The following is a 21528-nucleotide window of genomic DNA, read 5'->3' as shown; positions in this document are numbered from 1 at the left end:
GCTGGCCAAGGCTTTATCAGGCCTGACTCACAGCTCTATCCCCTCTCTGCCCCCCCTGTCTTTTCACCACGAACATCTGCATCCCAAACTGTCTTCAGTGTCAACTTCCAGAGAACACAATCTACAACATATATCTGTTTCATTTGCCTTCTCTCTTGTTCCTACCACAAGTCTCAGGAAAATGCTCATGGAGACCCAGCTTCTTGAGTTACACCATCCTTAAGAGCAAACTTCTCAGGGTCTAGACTATGCTTTATTAAATGAAAGAAAGGAATGTAAGCAGATTTCTCCCTGCATGATCCTACCTGGTACACAGAAGACAACCCAATTATTGCTGAGAGATTCTCTTCTCTATGAAGATTAAACTATACTTTCTCATAAAATTATAAATATAAAATAGCATCCATTCACACGTGTTTTCTTTTAATACTATTCATTATTGAGCACGTTCTACACAACAGGCACAGGTAGGTGAAAAAGCAGTTTAAAAAGTTTTTGCTCTGGAGGAGTTTGCGTTCTACTGGTTGAGACAGACAATAAACAAGTCAGACGAGTATAATGCCAGAGCCTGTGAAGAACCATAAAGCTGGGGAGGAGACAGAGAATGACCGGAGAAGCATCTAACGTTTCAAAACCACAGGTAGAGGGGTCTGCTGTAAGCCACACGCTGCTGGGCTGGCACGGTCACGTATACACTGAGGAAATCAATTTCCTAGATAGAATCCACCACTCTTGCTCTAGCGACGAATTCATCACGTCAACTTGAGTGACGTAACATTTCTTCTGCATTGTGAGCACACCTGCTTCATGAAACATAAAGTCTTAAACCTGTGTCACTAACTGCACAGCAGCTCTGTCTCAGGCAAAGAGCAGACTGGGCCGCTGCAAGCTGCAGTCAGATACAGCTGTCCCCGGCAGACGGCTTTAGTGGGCAACATCGCAAACTTGCCCGAGCTTTTAAATACAAAAGGGTTTTCTGCCTCATTAGTACTTCATGGCTGACCATCCACAAACACCTGGTGTTCAGACTCTTTCCTCTTGTGAAAACGCAACCATAGAGTCTTAGCTCAAAAAAGTCTAGCTTGTATATGAATAACTATTGACCAAAGGATCTAACACTTAGATCATTTATAAAGTCACTGGCAGAGCAAAAAACCGTCCTTACAGAGTTTAATGGAGGTGAAAAATTGAAAGTAGGACCAATAAGGACTTAAGAATCATGCTAGAGGCAAGTTAAATTACTTTGCTCCTTCCGAATACTCAAACTATGTAGTCTAGAGGGAATCACAGGTGGCCTGCACAGGCTTCTATTTACACCATCAATATAAGAATGAATAGTACAAACAACAACTTCTTTATAAGAATAACTGTGTATGCAACTCTAGTTTTGTTTTTTTCTTCACACTTTGGGACTCTGTCATCACATCTTCATCACAAGAACACCAAGCACAGAAGCATGCTTGCTTAAGTGGGGAATCTACACCATTGAACTCGTTGTTATAAGGTAAATGAGAAAAAGCAATAGACTTGGGAGTTTGAAGAAACTGAGCTAAAATTAAGGCACTGCAATTTATTTGCTTTTTAAAAGATTAAACTGTCTCAAGGTTAGAAATTTCATTTTTTGTATTTGTAAAACGGAGGTAACATCTTCTCAAATACCTTAAAAGGTCAGGAAAGGATGTGTTTTAAAGTACTTTGAAAACTATAGTGATCGGCAAGTATATTGTTATAACTGAAGCTTGGCTGTATTTAAATGTTAACATATTATTTTGAAATAATTTTCAATTGAGCAACAAAATAATTATTTGTTCATTTAAGAAGCATTTAGTCAGTACCTTCTGTGTTACACTATGGAGAATATAAAAAATGATAGTTATTCCTGTTACCAAGGAGCTTATACAAGTCAGATTTAAGAGAAGGAATGTGGGGGGGAGGTGTGGTTTTGGTTTTTGCCAATAACTTGTAAGTACTTTCTATGTGCCAGACAGACATCATATAAATGCTTTATGTGCAGTAACTCTTTAAATCTTTAAAAAATCTTTGTTAAAGGTAATAGTTTTATTCTGATTTAATGGATGATGAAGATATGGCACAAGAAGACTGGAAACCTACTCAAAGTCATATACCTAGTAAGCACTGAAAACTCTCAAAGACAACTCACACAGTCAGGCAAGTTAGCCACATTATATTACATACACCTCAAGCTGGGCAGAAAACACACACATATTGTTAATAACAGTCACAAATGCTAACGATACTGTGGCAGTGAATGGTAAGTGAAGAGACCGCCTTGGGGTGAGGGAGCCAAGGAAGTCCTCATGACGTGTACCCGAAACTGATCCAAACTGGTTTGCAGAACTAAGACGAGAAACATTAAATAAAGGACAAATAAGATTTTGTTTCATATGTACTTTTGTCGCATGCAATAAGTATCACTTTATTGAAATATAACATACATACCGGAAAATACAAAAATCCCAAGTGTACTTGGAAATTATTTCATCGAGTGGGTTCTCTTTTATAGACTGGGCTTATTTCCTAATTAAAATAAACCAAAAACTGACCTGAAGCAACTGACCATCTAGTCATATACCAGTCTTAATATAATCCATTTTATTTCAAAGAATTACCTAAAATTTAACTATTTTCCTATAATGAAGACCATGACAGGCCATTATAATGGAAAATAACTTGAAATTGATGCTGAGTTGATATTTCATGATATAGACCAGAGGCTGTTCCACTTGCCCCTCTGAGTTTTATATTTGCTAAAACATTTAATGTATAGGGAAATAATTTCAAGAGCTACTTTTCAAATAATACACAGAACAACGGCCAACAATGATTTCTACTTGCTTCCATTGCCAGCAGAATACATGGACTGACTGCTTGTTGGTCCTGCATGTACCTCATGTAACTTACCAAGCGATAGGTCTGGGCCTTCAAAACGTTGAGATCAATAAAGTTTTCTTCATTGTCTGTCTCCTCTTCCTTAGGAAAATAAGAGTTTAAAAGTTAATAATTATAAAAGTTGTAATTAAAAAAAAAATTTCCAGATAAAAGTTGTAATTAAAAAAAAATTTCCAGATTTTTTTTTACAGTAGGTCCTTGTTGGTTATATATTTTAAATATAGCAATGTGTACATGTCAATTCCAAACACTTATGCTAAGCTCGATAGGAAGACTAACCAAGAAAGGACATTTAAAAGCCTAGTAGTGTGCAGAAAGTACGGCATTATGTTATCTGTTTTTGAGGTTTTGATGATGCCATTTAAAAATAGGACCTGTTTTTTTTTTTACAATCACTTAAGAAAAAAAGAGCTGTGAAACTAGGGATAAATAAACATAAGGACAGAATAAGCAACAGTTAATGGAAATTTTGAGTAAGATGACTAAAATGGACAAAAATGAGAGGTTGATAAATATGGAATACTCTCATCTACTCCAGGGACCAATCACAGTAACGTATATTTTTGACATCTCATCTCCAATATGCTTAGGTTTAAAGATATTAAATATTAATTCTATAGAAGGATGTAAGATATTAACCTTGTATCTTAGATATTAACTTTGTACCTTAGATATTAACTATCTAATAAAAGGATAATTCAGGTAGATTCCAAGCTGGTCCTGATTCTGAGCCCAACTGATGTGGGGGACAGGGTCAGAAGTGATCCTTTGACAAGCAATCTCCTCCCCAATACACAGTAAGTACAGAGTTTGAGCAGGCTGTATAAGCAGGCAGGACAAAATGTTAAAATGTCTTTGTGGTGACAAGTGACAGAGTGGGTGAAGCAATTTTAACAAGAATATCCAAAGCTTAAAGACATGATAATGAGGCCAATGGAGCTTGGTTCTAAAGTCTTGTAAAGAAAAACGAAAAAAATAAGTGAGAGTTCTTTGGTGGACACTTTCACATGTAGAGCTGCACAAAAGCTGCAGTCGTAGACTGCAAAGATAACCCTTATCTTTAAGCACTGAGAAGTATGTAAGACAGTGGTTCTCAAAATGTGGTTCTTAGAGCAGCAGCATTAGTTATCACCTGGGAGCTTGTGACAATGTAGTCTAACCATCCCAGATCTACAAAGAAACGCCTAGGAGTGGGGCCACTAAGCTGAGACATTAGAACTATGTTCATCTTTGAGAAATTGGGAAGATTGTAGTAAAATATGAAACAATATAAACACAGATAATGTACAATCAAATAATGTTCACGTTTTTCGGGATGGAGGCAGTGGGGCCTAGACGTGTAGACAAAAGTGATGTGCTTACATCTTAAATCCTAAGCATATATGGAGATGCACATCTTTGAGAAACAGCTCAGTCTATCCTGTGTTTGCACTGATGACAGTGTACTTAACCAGAGCAAATGAGAGTGATGCCAATGACTCAGTGCCGATGGGAGAAGAGACGAGTTTGTAATGCTTTTATAATAACCTAATCGGTACTGTTTACATAGGTGATCAATAAGTTACTTGTTGAACCATGGTCGATTGAACACTATTAGGCAAAAAGCTTTAAGAGTAGGTGCTAGGAAAAGAATTTAAGTTATTAAAAGTTATTAAGAAAGCATTCAAAATGAATTTGAATACAAACAGACTCAAAAAATAGTTTTAAATTAAGAGGATTTTAATCTCAGTAATTTAAAAGGTACTCAACAATTTCCTGTCGTTTCTTTGCCTAATATGTGTCTTAAATTCTCTTACTGCCAATTACTAAGGATATGATTATATACTGTGAGGACATTCTGTGAGAATATTCTTCGAGAATATTCCAAGTCGTGATCCCAATCCTCCCTCCCTCCTTCTCTCATCCCTCTCTTTCACTTTCCAGTTATCAATGTGTCCTAACTTGATTTGACCAGTCTAAGATGGAAGCTTTTGAGTTTCTTGTTGATCACAGAAGAGCTTTACTTCGTCAGAAACGGTCTTTGCCATGTGTGAGCTATCCCACAGACTCTGGCAACAAAATGAAGTAATATCCCACCATCCACAGGCTTTTGGCACTGACCCAGCTCTCCTTACTAAGAGGAATGGGAGAGGTAAGAGGCCTCCTTAGAATAATATAATAACAACAAGGAAGAAGGAAAAGGAAAAAAGTTCAAGAGACATGACGTAAGGGAATGAAGAGCCTCAGACACAACCCTTTGAGGAAGGCCTCAGCTTGGTCTTATGACAGCAGAAGGTCTTTACTTCACAGTTGGCAAGAAATGTGTGAAGAGGATGCTTTCTAGTTCCCTTCTCTAATTTATACAAACAGCAGTGCTGCTTTGAACTTTAAATGGTTCTCAGAAAACAAACAAACAAACCTCTATTTTCTAAAAGTTACAAGCAATGTGCTGACCGATGATTTTTTGTCAAATGTTTAATGAACAGCTACTATGCACCAGGCATTGCATAATAAACTGGAGACAAAAAATGTGCAAAATTGGTTTATGCCCTCATGGAGTTTTCCTTCTGATTAGTTGGTTTTTGTCCTTTTTTCCCCTGACTAGCTGTTCTGAGTTATAGGTCTTTGAAGCTAAATATTGATGCATTAGGACCAGGTATCTGTAGATAAACTATTTACTAATAATAAACAGTAACTAAGAAACAAGATGAGGAAATATCTGAGTAAAGTAAGTGAGATGAACAACAGGGACTATATGAGGACTTAAAATTTTTTGAGCCTGAATGGAAAGATTTATTACACAAAGAATAAAGTCTAAACTCCCTAAAATGACCAAAATGATCTGGACCTGGTCTTTCTTTCCAGTTAACCCTGGAGAAGGGAATGGCAACCCACTCCAGTATTCTTGCCTGGAGAAGTCCACGGGCAGAGGAGCCTGGCGGGCTACGGTCCAGGGGGCCGCAGAGAGCCACACGAGACTGCGCAACTAGCGCACACGATCTTAAGCCACTCTCCTCCTCGCTCAGGAGAGCTGGCCGCAGCGGTTTGCCCTCAGCTCCTTGATCGTGGTAAGCTCCCTCCTTCCTGAGTTTCTGTACATGCAGCTCCACCAGGGTCTTGCCCAGAGCTTGCTACATAACAGGTGCTCAATAAACACATGAGTGACTACATTTTTACCTTAACTTTAAAAATTTATCACATTAAGAAAGATATCTTTTAAACTCAGTGGTTTTACAATGGTCTTTTTCTTTCTATAGATAGTAGTCATCTTTTAAAAATCAATTTATTTATTTTAATTGGAGGCTAATTACTATACAATACTTGGTGGTTTTTGCCATACATTGACATGAGTCAGCCATGGGTGTACATGTGTCCCCCAACCCGAATCCCACCCACCACCTCCCTCCCCACCCCATCCCTCTGGGTTGTCCCAATGCACCAGCTTTGAGTGCCCTGTTTCATGCATCGAACTTGGATTGGTCCTCTGTTTCACACATGGTAATATATATGTTTCAATGCTATACTCTCAAATCATCCCACCCTCGTCTTCTCCCATAGAGTCAAAAAGTCTGTTCTTTATATCTGTGTCTCTTTTGCTGTCTCGCATATAGGGTCATTCTTACCATCTTTCTAAATTCCATATATATGCATTAAGAAACTCTATTGGTGTTTTTCTTTCTGACTTACTTCACTCTGTATCATAGGCTCCAGTTTCATCCACCTCATTAGAACTGATTCAAATGCATTCTTTCTAAAAGATGAGTAATATTCCATTGTGTTTATGTACCATAAATTTCTTATCCATTTGTCTGCCAATGGACATCTATGATGCTTCCATGTCCTATTTGTATGGAAATACAAAAAAACCTCAAATAGCCAAAGCAATCTTGAGAAAGAAGAATGGAACTGGAGGGCTCAACCTGCCTGACTTCGGCTACAAAGCTGATAGCTACTACAAAGCTGTCGTCATCAAGACAGTATGGTACCGGCACAGAGACAGAAATATAGACAAATGCAACAGAATAGAAAGCTCAGAGATAGAGCCACACACCTATGGACACCTTATCTTTGGCAAAGGAGGCAAAAATATACAATAGAGAAAAGTCAATCCCTTTAACAAGTGGTGCTGGGAAAACCTGTCAACCACCTGTGAAAGAATGAAACTAGAACACTTTCTAACACCATACACAAAAATAAACTAAAAATGGATTAAAGATCTAAATCTAAGACCAGAAATTATAAAACTCCTAGAGGAGAACATAGGCAAAACACTCCCTGACACGAATCACAGCAAGATCCTCTATGACCCACCCCCCAGAGTATTGGAAATAAAACAAAAATACACAAATGGGACCTAATTAAACTTAAAAGCTTTAGTACAACAAAGGAAACTATAAGCAAGGTGAAAAGACAGCCTTCAGAATGGGAGAAAAAAACAGCAAATGAAGCAACTGAAAAAGAATTAATCTCAAAAATATACAAGCAGCTCATGCAGCTCAATTCCAGAAAAATAAGCAACCCAATCAAACAATGGGCCAAAGAACTAAAGAGACATTTCTCCAAAGAAGACATACAGATGGCTAACAAACACATGAAAAGATGCTCAACATCACTCATTATCACAGAAATGTAAATCAAAACCACAATGAGGTACCATCTCACGCCAGTCAGGATGGCTGCTATCCAAAAGTCTACAAGCAATAAATGCTGGAGAGGGTGTGGAGAAAAGGGAACCCTCTTACACTGTTGGTGGGGATGCAAACTAGTACAGCCGCTATGGAGAACAGTGTGGAGATTCCTTAAAAAACTGGAAATAGAACTGCTATCATAGACCTATTATGCCATCCCACTGCTGGGCATACACACCGAGGAAACCAGAATTAAAAGAGACACGTGCACCCCAATGTTCATCGCAGCAGAGTTTACAATAGCAGTCATCTTTTTAACACATATGGTTTAAAATATTTATACTACTGATAAAATACATTAAAAACTTTAAAGATAGAAAGCATAGAAGAGAAAATAATCATCCATGATCCTTCTACCCACATGTAACTAATGTTAATATATTGGTGGTAACTGTTTTTCTGTGTATTTTACATAGTTGAGTTTGTGCATATAATTGTTATCATCTCCATGTCACTAACATTTCTTTGTAAACATTTCTTTTAATGGCTATGTGACATTCTACTATATGGATATGTCTAATTTATTTAATGGTTATTTTCAGCATTCACTATAAAATAATGCAGTGATTAATATCTTTGCAGCCTACAGTAGCATAATAAATTACTTTTAAGATACAAAATGTACATCTTATCTATTGATTAAAAAAAAAAATCACCTGAAAAATGTAATTGGTCTATGACAGTAAAATATACTGTAACATTTTCCTTCTCCACCATTTTCATTTTAAATCATATATATACTTTCTAAAATACCAGCATCAACTCATCTCTGGTTCTGAGGAAGAATTCTTTTTCTCTACTATTCTCCTAGTCCAGTCTGTTATAAAGACATGATCATTTAATTTCACACTATAGATAGAATTTTAAGAATGAGGATACGCCCAGAGGTTGCCAAACAAATTAAATAATGTTGATATTTATAAGTATTTTTTAATGTTCCTGAAGGGTAGGGTGGTAATCATCTTAATTTCAGAAGCATAAAGGAGTTCCTGAGAAATGAATGGTGTTCTTAAGAGGCAGACTATATTAATTCAAAAGTCTATGGCTGTCTTCTAAATTCTCTATTATTTATGGTCTATTTAAGATCATGAATGGTTAACAAACTGTCTACCTATATAACTAGTGGTTGACTATTTTCTGTCTATATTTGAAGAACCTCTGCTAAACTCACACCACAATCATTAGCGAACATGAGAATTAATTTAACCAAAGGTTTAAATAACTGATATTTGGCACTGCATTCAACAGCTTTTTTTTTTTTAATCTAGAAACAATGAAATAAACTATATTCCAGAAAATGGAAGTCTAGGGGAATTAAGAGAATGGAAATGGATACAAAGGTAAAAATGGACAAAAAAGTTCAGCTATACACATACCATAAATTCTTCATCCACTTTATTTAATGTTAATTCTGCATCATCTTCTGCAACAGTTTCTTCTTCTAATTCTTCCACTGGGTATGCTGGTCTGAAATAATAAAGCCTGACATGAGATGAGAGTGAAAAACAGAATATCTCAGCATGGCAGAAGGTACCTCGTGAGGATTAAGGATCCCCCCAGCTCTCCGCCAGTTCTGGTTCTCTTTCACCTGCCCCTCTCCCCTAATGTTAAATGTTTCAGGTATCCTTCCTGAAACTCTCTATGTAAAGAAGCAAAAATGTGCAGTTCTAAACTTGAAGATTTAAGTATTAATATATGAATGGGACAGTACCATGTATACTATTAGCCAACCTACTTTCTTCACTTACTAACATATCATATGTAAGTACATATACAGTTGACCCTTGAACAACATAGGTTTGAACGTGTGGGTCTATTTGACATAATTTTTTTCTATCTATAGTAAATACTATTACATGATTCCTGGTAAGTTGAATCTACAGATGTGGAACTGTGGATACGGAGGAACAGCTTATAAGGAAGCCCTGCCCACTCCAGGATTCTTGCCTGGAAAATCCAAAGAACAGAGGAGACTGGTGAGCTACAGTCCACGGGTTTGCAAAGACACAGCTGAGCGCCTGAGGACAAGCTCAAGTATGCTGAGTTACACGTGGGTTTTCCACATCCTTAGCCCCTGCACGGGTCAAAGGTCAACTGTGCATCTCTCTCTCTCTGCCCTCCTCGTCCCCCTCTCTTCTGCCCTCATGCGAGCTCTCTCTCCTGACATACCTGCGCTCTATTCAATCGAGCAGCAGTACCATGGCAAGATGACTAGCAACCTATGTATGAACATTGAGATTATTTCTAGTTTCCTTACTAGACCACACTACAAAGATCATCCTTATACATCAGGTATAAAGGCTGGGCCAACAACTGTGTACATTTTATTGTTTTGTTCAATTTTACTGAAAACAACTTCTAAAATGTCACCCTAATTTAAACTCCCGACAGCAGTGACGACTCTTCCATACATTTGCCAATACGGTAAACAAACTTCAATTTTTGACAATCATCTAAGGGAAAAAAATCCCACTCTTGTTTTAATTGCATTTCTTTCACATGAGAGTGGTTGAATGCCTTTTCATGTTTTAACTGATTATGTGGTTTTCAGAGAAATGCCTATCAATGCCCTCTGCTTTTGTGTATATTAAGAAAATTAATACTTTGCCTAAACCTGTTAAGATCTTTTTCTTAGCTTATTACCTAAATATTAGCTATTCAGGACTGTTATAATTATTATTACACAGACTTTGCAACGTTTTCTTGCGTGAATCCTACTTTTCACACCATGTATCTAACATCCCTTCACGGATCACAGTCTTGCTGTGACAAAGGGGCTTGCCTAACTCAAAGAAGCTATGAATCATGCCGTGCAGGGCCACCCAAGATGGACAGGTCACAATGGAGAGTTCTGAGAAGACATGGTACACTGGAGGAGGAAACGACAAACCACTCCAGTATTCTTGCCTTGAGACCCCATGAACAGTGTGAAAAGGCAAAAAGGTAGGACATGGGAGATGAACGCCCCAGGTGAGAAGGCATCCTTTACGCTACTGGAGAAGAAAAGAGGGCAATTACTATTAGTGCCAAAAAGAGGGAAGTGGCTGGGTCAAAGCAAAAACGATGCATAGCTGTGGATATGTCTGGTGGTAAAAGTAAAGTCTGATGCTGTAAACAATAACACTGATAGGAACCTGGAATGTTTGTCTCATGAATCATGGTAAATTGGGCTTGGTCAACTTACCATCTTGTGAGGTCAAATAGGAGACGGCAAGATTGAACATCTACATCTCAGGAATCAGGAATGGACAGGCATAGGTGACTTTAATACAGAGGATCACTGTATCTACCACTGTGCGCAATAATTCCTTAGAAGAAATGGAGTAGCCCTTCTAGTCAACAAGAATTCAAAATGCAACACTTCAGTACAAACTCAAAAACAACAAATGTTATAGATTTGTTTTCAAGGCAAGTCATTCAACATCACAGTAATCCAAGTCTATGCCCCAACCATTGATGCTGAGAAGCTGAAGTTGACCTGCTCTATGAAGACCTACAACACCTTCTGGAACACCAAAAAAAGATGTCTTATTCATCATAGGGGATTGGAATGCAAAATCAGGAAGTCAGGACATACCCAGAATAACAGGCAAGTATGGCCTTGGGAGTTCAAAATGAAGCAGAACAAAGGCTAACAGAGTTTTGTCAAGAGAGTATGCTGGTCATAGCAAACACCCTTTTTCAACAATGTAACAGATGACTCGGGCTGTTCTTTGCAACCAAAAATGGAGGAGCTCTATACAGTCAGCAAAAACAAGACCTGGAGCTGACTGTGGCTCAGATCGTGAGCTCCTTACTGCAAAAGTCAGACTTAAATAGAAGAAAGTGGGGAAAACCACTAGGCCATCCAGGTATGACCTAAATCAAATCCCTTATGTCTGTGCAGCAGAGGTGATAAATGGATTCGAGGGATTAGATCTGATATACAGAGCGCCTGAAGAACTACGGATGGAAATTTGTGACACTGTGCAGGAAGCAGTGACCAAAACCACCCCAGAGAAAAAGAAAGAAAAAAAGCAAAGTGGTTGAGGAGGCTTTACAAATAGCTGAGGAAAGAAGAGAAGTGAAAGCAAGGAAGAAAGGGAAAGATATACCCAACAGAGTATATCTTTGAATGCAGAGTTCCAGAGAATATCAGCGAGAAATAGGAAGTCCTTCTTAAGTGAACAATGAAAAGAAAGAGGGGAAAACAATAGAATGGATAAGACTAGAGATCTCTTCAAGAAAACCGGAGATATTAAGAAAACAAATCATACAAGGATGGAGCAATAAAAGACAGAAAAGTTAAGGACCTAACACAAGCAGAAGATACTAAGAAGAGATGGTAGAAATACATAGAACTATACAAAAAAGGTTTTAATGATCCAGGTAACCGTGGATGGTGTGGTCACTCACCTAGAGCCACAAATCCTGAGTGTGAAGTCAAGTGACTCTTAGAAAGCATTATTATTAATAAAGCTGGTGGAGGTGATAGAATTCCTGTTAGCTACTTAAAATCCTAAAACATGATGCTGTTACAGTGCTGCACTCCACACATCAACAAATTTGGAAAACTCAGCAATGGGCTCAGGACTGGAGAAGGTCAGTTTTCATGGCAATCCCTAAGAAGGGCAGTGCCGTACAACTTCGGTACAACTACGCTCGTTTCACATGTACATGATCAAACCACCATACAACTGCACTCATTTCACATGCTAGAAAGAGAGTGATCAAAATATTTCAACCTAGGCTTTAGCAATATGTGAATCAGAAACTTACACACGAATATGCTAGGTTTCAAAGAGGCAGAGGAATGAGAGATCAAATTGCCAACATTTGCTGGATAATGGAGAATGGAGAAAGCAAAGGAGTTCCAGAAAAATATCTGCTTCTGATTATTTAATTTATATGCAGAGTTTGGTTCAGTTCACTCAGTTGTGTCAGACTCTTTGCGACCCCATGGACTGTAGCAGGCCAAGCTTCCGTGTGCATCACCAACTCCTGGAGCTGCTCAAACTCATGTCCACCAAGGCGGTGACGCCATCCAACCATCTCATCCTGTTGGCCCCTTCTTCTCTCACCTTCAATCTTTCCCAGCATCAGGGTCTTTCTAATGAGTAAGTTCTTCGCATCTGGTGGCCAAAGTATTGAAGCTTCAGCTTCAGCATCAGTCCTCCCAATGTACATTCAGGACTGATTTCCTTTAGGATTGACTGGTTGGACATCCTTACAGTCCAAGGGACTCTTAACAGTCTTTTCCAACACCATAGTTCAAAAGCATCAATTCTTTTGTGCTCAGCTTTCTTTATATTCCAACTATCACATCCATACTTGCCTACTGGAAAAACCATAGCTTTGACTATGACTAGACAAACCTTTGCTGGCAAAGTAATGTCTCCACTTTTTAATATCCTGAATAGGTTGGCCATAGCTTTCCTCCAAGGAGCAAGTGTCTTTCAATTGCATGGCTGCAGTCACCATCTGCAGTGATTTTGGAACCCCCCAAAATAAAGTCTGACACTGTTTCCACTGTTTCTCCATCTATTTGCCATGAAGCGATGGGACCAGAGGCCATGATCTTAGTTTCCTGAATGCTGAGTTTTAAGCCAATTTTTTCACTCTCTTCTTTCACTTTCATCAGGAGGCTCTTTAGTTTTTCTTCCCTTTCTGCCATAAGGGTGGTGTCATCTGCATATCTGAGGTTATTGATATTTTTCCCAGCAATCTTGATTCCAGCTTGTGCTTCATCCAGCCCAGTGCTTCTCATGATGTACTCTGCATATAAGTTAAATAAGCAGGGTGACAATAAACAGCCTTGGCGTACTTCTTTCCCAATTTGGAACCAGTCTGTTGTTCCATGTCCAGTTCTCACTGTTGCTTCTTGACCTGCATACAGGTTTCTCAAGAGGCAGGTGACATGGTCTGGTAAAGAGGTGGTATATCCCATCTCTTTAAGAATTTTCCAGTTTGTTGTGATCCACACAGTCAAAGGCGTTGGCAGAGTCAATAAAGCAGATGTTTTTCTGGAACTCTCTTGCTTTTTTGATGATCCAACAGATGTTGGCAATCTGATCTGTGGTTCCTCTGCCTTTTCTAAATCCAGCTTGAACATCTGGAAGTTCTTGGTTCACCTACTGTTGAAGCCTGGCTTGGAGGATTTTAAGCATTATTTTGTTAGTGTCTGAGATGAGTGCAAATGTGCGGTAGTTTGAGCATTCTTTGGCACTGCGTTTCTTTGGGATTGGAATGAAAACTGACCTTTTCCAGTCCTGTGGCCACTGCTGAGTTTTCCAAACTTGCTGGCATATTGGGTGCAGCACTTTCACAGCATCATCATTTAGGACTTGAGATAGCTCAACTGGAATTCCATCACCTCCACTAGCTTTGTTCATAGTGATGCTTCCTAAGGCCCCCTTGACTTCGCATTCCAGGATGTCTGGCTCCAGGTGAGTGTTCATGCCATCGTGGTTATCTGAGTCATCAAGATCTTTTTTGTATAGTTCTTTTGTGTATTCTTGCCACCTCTTCTTAATAGGTTCTGCTTCTGTTAAGTCCACACCATTTCAGTCCTTTACTGTGCCTATCTTGCATGAAATGTTCCCTTGGTATCTCTAATTTTCTTAAAGAGATCTCTAGTCCTTCCCATTCTATTGTTTTCCTCTATTTCTTTGCATTGATCACAGAAGAAGGCTTTCTTATCTCTCCTTGCTATTCTTTGGAACTCTGCTTTTAGACAGGTATATCTTTCCTTTTCTCCTTTGCCTTTAGCTTCTTTTCTCAGCTATTTGTAAGGCCTCCTCAGACAACCATTTTGCCTTTTTGCATTTCTTTTCTTTGAGGATGGTCTTGATCACTGCCTCCTGTACAACGCCATGAACCTCCACCCAGTTTTTCAGGCACTTTATCAGATCTAATCCCTTAAATCTATTTGTCACTTTCACTGTATAATCATAAGGGATTTGAATTAGGTCAAACCTGGAAGAGTCTAGTGGTTTTCCCTGCTTCCTTCAATTTAAGTCTGAATTTGGCAATCAGGAGTTCATGATCTGAGCCACGGTCAGCTCCCAGTCTTGTTTTTGCTGACTGTATAGAGCTTCTCCATGTTTGGCTGCAAAGAATATAATCAATCTGATTTGATATTGACCAGCTGGTGATGTCCATGTGTAGAGTCATCTCTTGTGTTGGAAGGTAAGTATTGAACACTTATTTCTCCACCAAGATTAATGACACATAGGGTATTGAATCAAGATGTCAGAGCAACAGGATGTGCAGTTATCTCATCCTGCAAGGGCACCAAAATTGGAACTAGCTCTTAAACTACCATCAGTAGAACGCTGGAACCCACCAGAAAAAGATACCCCACATCCAAAGACAAAGGAGAAACCACAACGAGATGGTAGGAGAGGTGTAATAATGATAAAATAAGATACTATAACCACTGGGTGGGTAACGCACAAACTGGAGAACAATAATACCAACCAAGTTCTCTTACTTCTGTGAAAGTTCTGAGCCCCCAAGGCAGGCTTCCCAGCCTGGGGGTCCAGCAAAGGGATTAGGAATCCCCAGGGAACCTGACTTTGAGGGCCAGCACACTTTGATTATAGGACTTTCACAGGAGTGGGGGGAATAGAGACTCCACTGTTGGAAAACAGAAACAAAATCCTCTGCACACCAAGGCCCCCGGGAAAGGAGCACTAATGCCATGGAGACTGAAATAGACTCTGCCAGTGCTGACGTGCCTTCTTTGGAGGCGTGTGTCAGCAGTGGCTCACTGTGGGGACAGGGGGACTCAAAGCAGCAGTCGTGGGAGGTGCCTCTTGGAGATCTCCCTTAACCCTAACATAGAGCCTATAGACTCCAGGCCTGGGGTGCCTCAGGCCAAACAATTAACAGAAAGGGAATGTAGCCCTACCCATAAGCAGACAATCAGATTAAAGTTCTACTGACCTGGGCCCTGTCCACCAGAGCAAGACCCAATTTTTCCCACTGCCAGTCCCTCCCATCAGGAAGCTCACACAAGCCTCTTAGTCTCATCCACCAGAGAGCAAGCAGAAGCAGCAAGAAGAACTACAATCCTGCATCTACCAGGATGAAAAAACCACATAACAGAAAGTTAATCAAAATGGAAAGGCAGAGGGTTACGTCCCAGATGAAGGGACAAGATAAAACTCCAGAAAAACAACTAAATGAAGTAGAGATAGGTAACTTTCCAGAAAATGAATTCAGAATAATGATAGAGAAGATGATCTAGGAAGATCTCAGAAAAAGAATGAAGATGCAAGAAATCTTTACCAGGGCCCTAGGAGAACTAAAGAACAAACGAACAGAGATGAACAATACACTAAAAGGAATCAACAGCAGAATAACTGAGGCAGAAGAATGGCTAAGTGACCTGGAAGAAAGAATGGTGGAAATTACTGCCATAAAACAGAATACAGAAAAAAGAATGAAAAGAGATAAAGACAGCCTAAGAGACCTCTGGGGCAACATTAAATGTACCGACATTCACATCATAGGGGCCCCAGAAGGAGAAGAGAGAGAGAGAAGACTCAAGGAAATATTTGAGGAGATAACAGCTGAAAACTTCCCTAACACGGGAAAGGAAACAGTCAAACAAGTCCAGGAAGCAACCACAGAAAGTCTCAGGCACAATAAACCCAAAGAGGAACACACCAAGACACACAGTAATCAAAACAACAAAAAAATTAAAGACAAAGATAGAATATTAAAAGCAACAAGGGAAAAGTGACAAATTATTTACAAGCAAGCTCCCATAAGGTTATCAACTGATTTCTAAACAGAAACTCTAGGAAACAGAAAGGAGTGGCATATTTTTTTTTTTGGCATATATATTTAGAGCACTAAAAACAGACGAGAACCTACAACCAAGAATACTCTACCCAGCAAGGTTCTCATTCAGATTTGATGGAGAAATCAAAAGCTTTACAGACAAGCAAAAATGAAGAGGATTCAGCACCATCAAACCAGCTTTATTTACAACTGCTAAAGGAACCTCTCTAGGAAGGACACCCAAGAGAAGGAAAAGACCTACAGAAAATAAACCCAAAACAATTAAGAAAATGGTAACAGGATCATGTTGTGTTAGTCACACAGTCGTGTCTGACTCTTTGTGACCCCAGGAACTGTAGCCTGCCAGGCTTCTCTGTCCATGGAATTTTCCAGGCAAGAATACTGGAGTGGACTGCCATTCCCTCCTCCAGGGAAACTTCCCAACCCAGGGATCGAACCCTGGTCTCCTTCCTCACAGACATATTCTTTACCATTTGAGCTACAGGGAAGTCTCCAACAGGATCATACAGATCAGAAATTACCTTAAATGTAAACGGATTAAATACCAAAGTACAGAGGCTGGCTGGTGGGTGAAAACACGGGCCTGCATGCACTTGACTTACCTCATCAGTCTCCTTAACCCTCTAGACTGTATGTAATTATTATATACTGTTAGGTTAAGCATGTTTTCATTATGTCTTGCAACTGTAATTATCTTTTACTTTTTGTCTGGCTATTGATTATGAAAACTGATAAAAGTTGTCGACTATTGTGATTGTGATTATTTAACTATTATCCCTTTTAATACCACTGCATCATGACTGGTCAACAGAAAATAACAGAATTCTGTATCACTAAAACTACCATTTAATAGGAAAACCTGTAATCACTTTTTAAAATCCAGACGCACATTAGAATTATCTTGGAATTTTTTGAAAAAATAGAAATGCCCAGCTACTATTTTTTCTCCAAAGTTCCAGATATGATTCTAATGAGCAGTCATGTTTAAAAATAACTGGACTATATAATGATCTTAAAAAAAAAAAAGAAATACATGCTCCTGGAGCTGAAGTCTGAGTACAGCCTAGTGGTCCTCCCACACATGCTGATGTGATTGCTTAGGGGAAGGGTAATACTGTATTAGTGATGATTCCCAGGCAAGAAAAATGTGCCATTAAACCACTGTTAATCTCATGAATAGGTTATTCTCGGAAGCCTGACTGTACTGTGGATTGTCATTCATGCCTCAACCTTCAAGGATATGCCTCGATTAAAAGAAAACAAGAAGAAAGTTATAAGATAACCTTCACTGGAGAAACCTGAGCTGGATCTTGAGCTCAGGATAACTTCACTTGTCTAGCAAACAAGGCCTGTCCTTTCTTAACTGCCTTTCTGTGGACAAAATTTATCTGTCTGCTAGAACACATCCCATTGGTAAAGACATAGCTCAAGCCTTGAACACAAAGATTATATGTCAATGTCATGTGTTACTTTAATAGTTGCACCCACTTACCGATAGATTGTGACAAGGCTAATGACAGACGGTGATGTGGAACAACTTCTTGCATCTGGGAACCCTGCATATTGGAGAACTCCATCAACTATTGTGAATGGACTGTTTTCCCTAAAACCTACAGTATGTTTTTTGAAATCACTCCTCAATTAGTAAGTATTATAATTGATGATGTAAACATTAGCTCCATGTATCACTTAGGAATCCCTTTCTCTGGATGTTTAATACGTGTTGATCTTTTATATTGGAAGAGGACCACCTATTATTCCCCACCCCCCCCATGAAAATTCAGGTGTTATCAAATTCAATGTTATTTCCTACTTTGTTCCTAATATTAGCTTTTCCTTAGAACCCCTACAGAAGATTTTGCAAGGTACAAAAGTATTAGAAGATTTCATAAGCTGTGCTTAGTCGCTCAGTCATGTCCGACTCTTTGTGACCCCATGGACTGTAGCCCACCAGGCTCCTGTCCTTGGGGCTTCTCCAGGCAAGAATACTGGTGTAGGTTGCCATGCCCTCCTCCAGGGGATCTTTGCAACCCAGGGATCGAACCCATGTCTCCTGCATTGCAGGCAGATTCTTTACCATCTGAGCGTAGGAAAACACAATTGTATATTGGTAGAATATTTTACGGTTTTACTACTATCATAGCTGATAAGTTAATGGATATAGGAGTTAATGTACAAAAATATACCTCTCATTCATGGTGGGATTTTTCCTTTACTACATCCCCTATCACTCGATATAGTTTTTTCCATTGTTTAACTCATTGCTTGTTTTTTTGTTTCTTTTGACTGTTTGGAATTGTTATTTGACCTATAAAATTAATAAGACTGTTCATGTTATTTTGCCTTATTCCTATGCTCTTAAGTATAAACAATCCTGAGGCTATTAAGGAAATTAAAATGGAGGAAGCTTTGGTTCAGGCTTCAGAAGCACGAGAGAGCAGGTCTCTGACCTTGCTTCTGATGTGCCTGGCCACAGCCTATATTCCATGGTTGTCTGCAAACACAGCTAGTCAGACAGCACTTTAAATAAGAAAGGGAGTGGCCCTGGAATTCTTGAGCTCCTGGAGGCCTGGCCAACTGTGCCCAGGGTTAAAAGTGTTAACATAAAACCGAGCTTCATTTTTGTACACATACTGATGATAATATTAGTTTGCACCCTTGGATTATAAGCAAAAGCCCCTGAAACTGCAATTTGAAGTCTTAGATGTGGAATAGACATACTTTTCCCAGTTGGGACTCCAGGCTGCTATTATTTGGAACTTCCCAGCATGCTGTTTAAGTTCTGGATGTTGGTTGGCCTAATTTGGTGATGTATGCGCTGTTACGCTTCTCTATTGTTTCTATTTCTCTTTCCTTTTAATGATTATATATTGAAATTAAGTTAAATAATCCTCTATTAGATATTGAAATTTTTAATGCTTTAAAAAAGGATTAATGACACATATTTCTCATATTAAAAATATTCAGAAGTATTTACATTTATTTCTGGAAACTTATAAAAATCTATACCTCAGAAAGGTTAACAAAAAACAAAAATTGACATTTAATATGAAGGAAGGAAAGTATGACACACCAAATCAATCTTAAATTGATAGATTTCCTATTTTTGTTTTTACTTATTAGAATTAGATTATATCTTAAAGGCAATATTTTCCTAGGATTTCTCTGCTTTCTAGGGTTTATCTTAGCATATTTAAACATATAAAATAATCATATACAAATATGTAACTTGTCACTTACATATCACATAGCTGATATGTAATTCTGATTTTCAATGTTTTTCTAATCTGATTTTCAATGTTCCCTCCTCCTTCCCTCTCCATGTATAATATGGTCACTATAAATTATCCAAATTACAATATGTGGCCAAGAATAAGATATACTAAGAAACAAAGGAAGTACCAAATTAAATAGTAGTTGAAATACTAATAGCTCCTGAATTTAGAATCCACTGGGCAATACATTTAAAAATTTATAAAAATTACAAATGTAGGATGTCTCATAACTTTTCATAGAATCTAATAAGGAAGTAATGTGGATCATATACTCATTCTCCATACTGCACTAAGTCCTAATGTTTGAGTTGGAGCATATACAATTGCCACTCTTTCTTAATTAAAAAATAGATGAATATCTGTAATTTCATATGGTTCAACTTGATGATAACCTAAGTCAAGTAAGTTTTTAAAAGTATTCATTAATAGAGAGTAGATTGTTTTCCTGAAATAATGTAATTGGATATACATTAAAATCTGTTGTTGTTTAGTTGCTAAATTGTGCCCAACTTTTTTGCAGTCTCATGAACTGTAGCCCACCAGGCTCCTCTGTCCAAGGGATTTCCCAGGCAAGAATACTGGAGTGGGTTGCCATTTCCTTCTCTAATACATTAAAAGATTGAAATAATATATACAACTTTCCAAGAAATTAGTTCTAATCCAAAATCACTATTTGCTCATGTTTTTACCTAAATAATGCCTTTCATAATTTTTAGCCTATCAATAATCTCAATCTCCAAAAGACAAAATTTATATATTTTCTAATTATAACCTATACAAATCGACAGTTTCTAAATATTTTATCTCCTCATCCATGTGGTCAACATTTACTGAGTATCTATGATATACCAAATGCCATGCTAACTGCCATACAAAGATTTCATAATTTCTAGAAAGAAACTCAGATCTTTAAACAAATGACTTTAATACCATGGGAAAGATATGGCAACAGAAACAAATATAAACAATATAAATAAATCACAGGTCAGAGAAAGAAATAATGAACAATATCTAACACAGTGTCTTCTTCAGCACTATAATTGCCTCATCACTATAAACAAAGGAAAAAAAAATCCCACTTGAAATATTCTATTAATTTTCATTTTTTTCCTTAAATTTGTAGGCTATCAGTTACTTCCCATGTATATACTATCTTTGCTTGTATAAATAAATATATTCAAAGAAACTTCAAAAAAATATACTAAATTGACTAGGATATAGTTATAATTAAAGCTTTAATAATTATATATTTGGATTGGGAAGGGGCAGAGTAGCAGGTCTGGTTTTGAAGATACTAGATATTCCAATTTGCCTGTACTGACTTTTTTAATTACCTGCGGCATTTTCAGTTTAACGCTCAAGAGGAAATACTTCCTATCAGTTCAGTTAAATAGCTCTGAACAGTTAGAAGAAAAAGCTATGCACATAAAATAACTATTGCCAGGTTGGGTAATTTTTACCTTTTCCAAGTGAAACCAATATATTTTAATGCTTCTTCAGCTAAACAGTCAAGAACATAGCATACATGCTCTCCATAACCTGACTTTAATTTTGAAGGAGGAAAATCTGCAGTTCTTCCCTGAAATACAAAAGATACACTGGGTATTATTTGTTATTTATATTGCAAATGTCAAAATATTTTAAGCAAAGTACTGCTGAATAAATGTATCACTTCTTGATTCTTCAAATGATTTAAAATAACTGTAATTACATTGCTTCTCAGAAATCCATCTCTTTAGTCTTCTTTTAAAAATCCATTGGTACATAAATACAAAAGGAAAATGAAGATGTTTTACTGTCAAAAGTATCAAATTAAAAGGCAATAGTATCAAATTAAAAGGCAATAACCTCATGACAGCAGAACAAATCACTTATGTTATTAGGGT

At 38.0% G+C, this 21528-nt stretch overlaps 1 protein-coding gene across 1 annotated transcript in view; it reads right to left on the bottom strand.

Annotated features, from left to right (window-relative positions):
- The window catches only part of IFT57 (intraflagellar transport 57), a 73742-nt gene that overhangs the window by 48210 nt on the left and 4004 nt on the right, over window positions 1-21528 (bottom strand). Inside the window, exons 3-5 of the mRNA XM_020896305.2 lie at window positions 21103-21221; window positions 8954-9044; window positions 2923-2991 (exon numbers count right to left, since the gene is read on the bottom strand). Of these exons, the coding sequence (XP_020751964.2) occupies window positions 2923-2991; window positions 8954-9044; window positions 21103-21221 (279 nt within the window). The remainder of the gene's footprint in view (window positions 1-2922; window positions 2992-8953; window positions 9045-21102; window positions 21222-21528) is intronic.

This window comes from Odocoileus virginianus, chromosome 25 (assembly GCF_023699985.2).
Source record: "Odocoileus virginianus isolate 20LAN1187 ecotype Illinois chromosome 25, Ovbor_1.2, whole genome shotgun sequence".
Taxonomy (NCBI): Eukaryota; Metazoa; Chordata; class Mammalia; order Artiodactyla; family Cervidae; genus Odocoileus; species Odocoileus virginianus.
The sequence above is the reverse complement of the archived record's forward strand: the minus strand, read 5'-3'. Positions and strand labels throughout refer to the sequence as shown.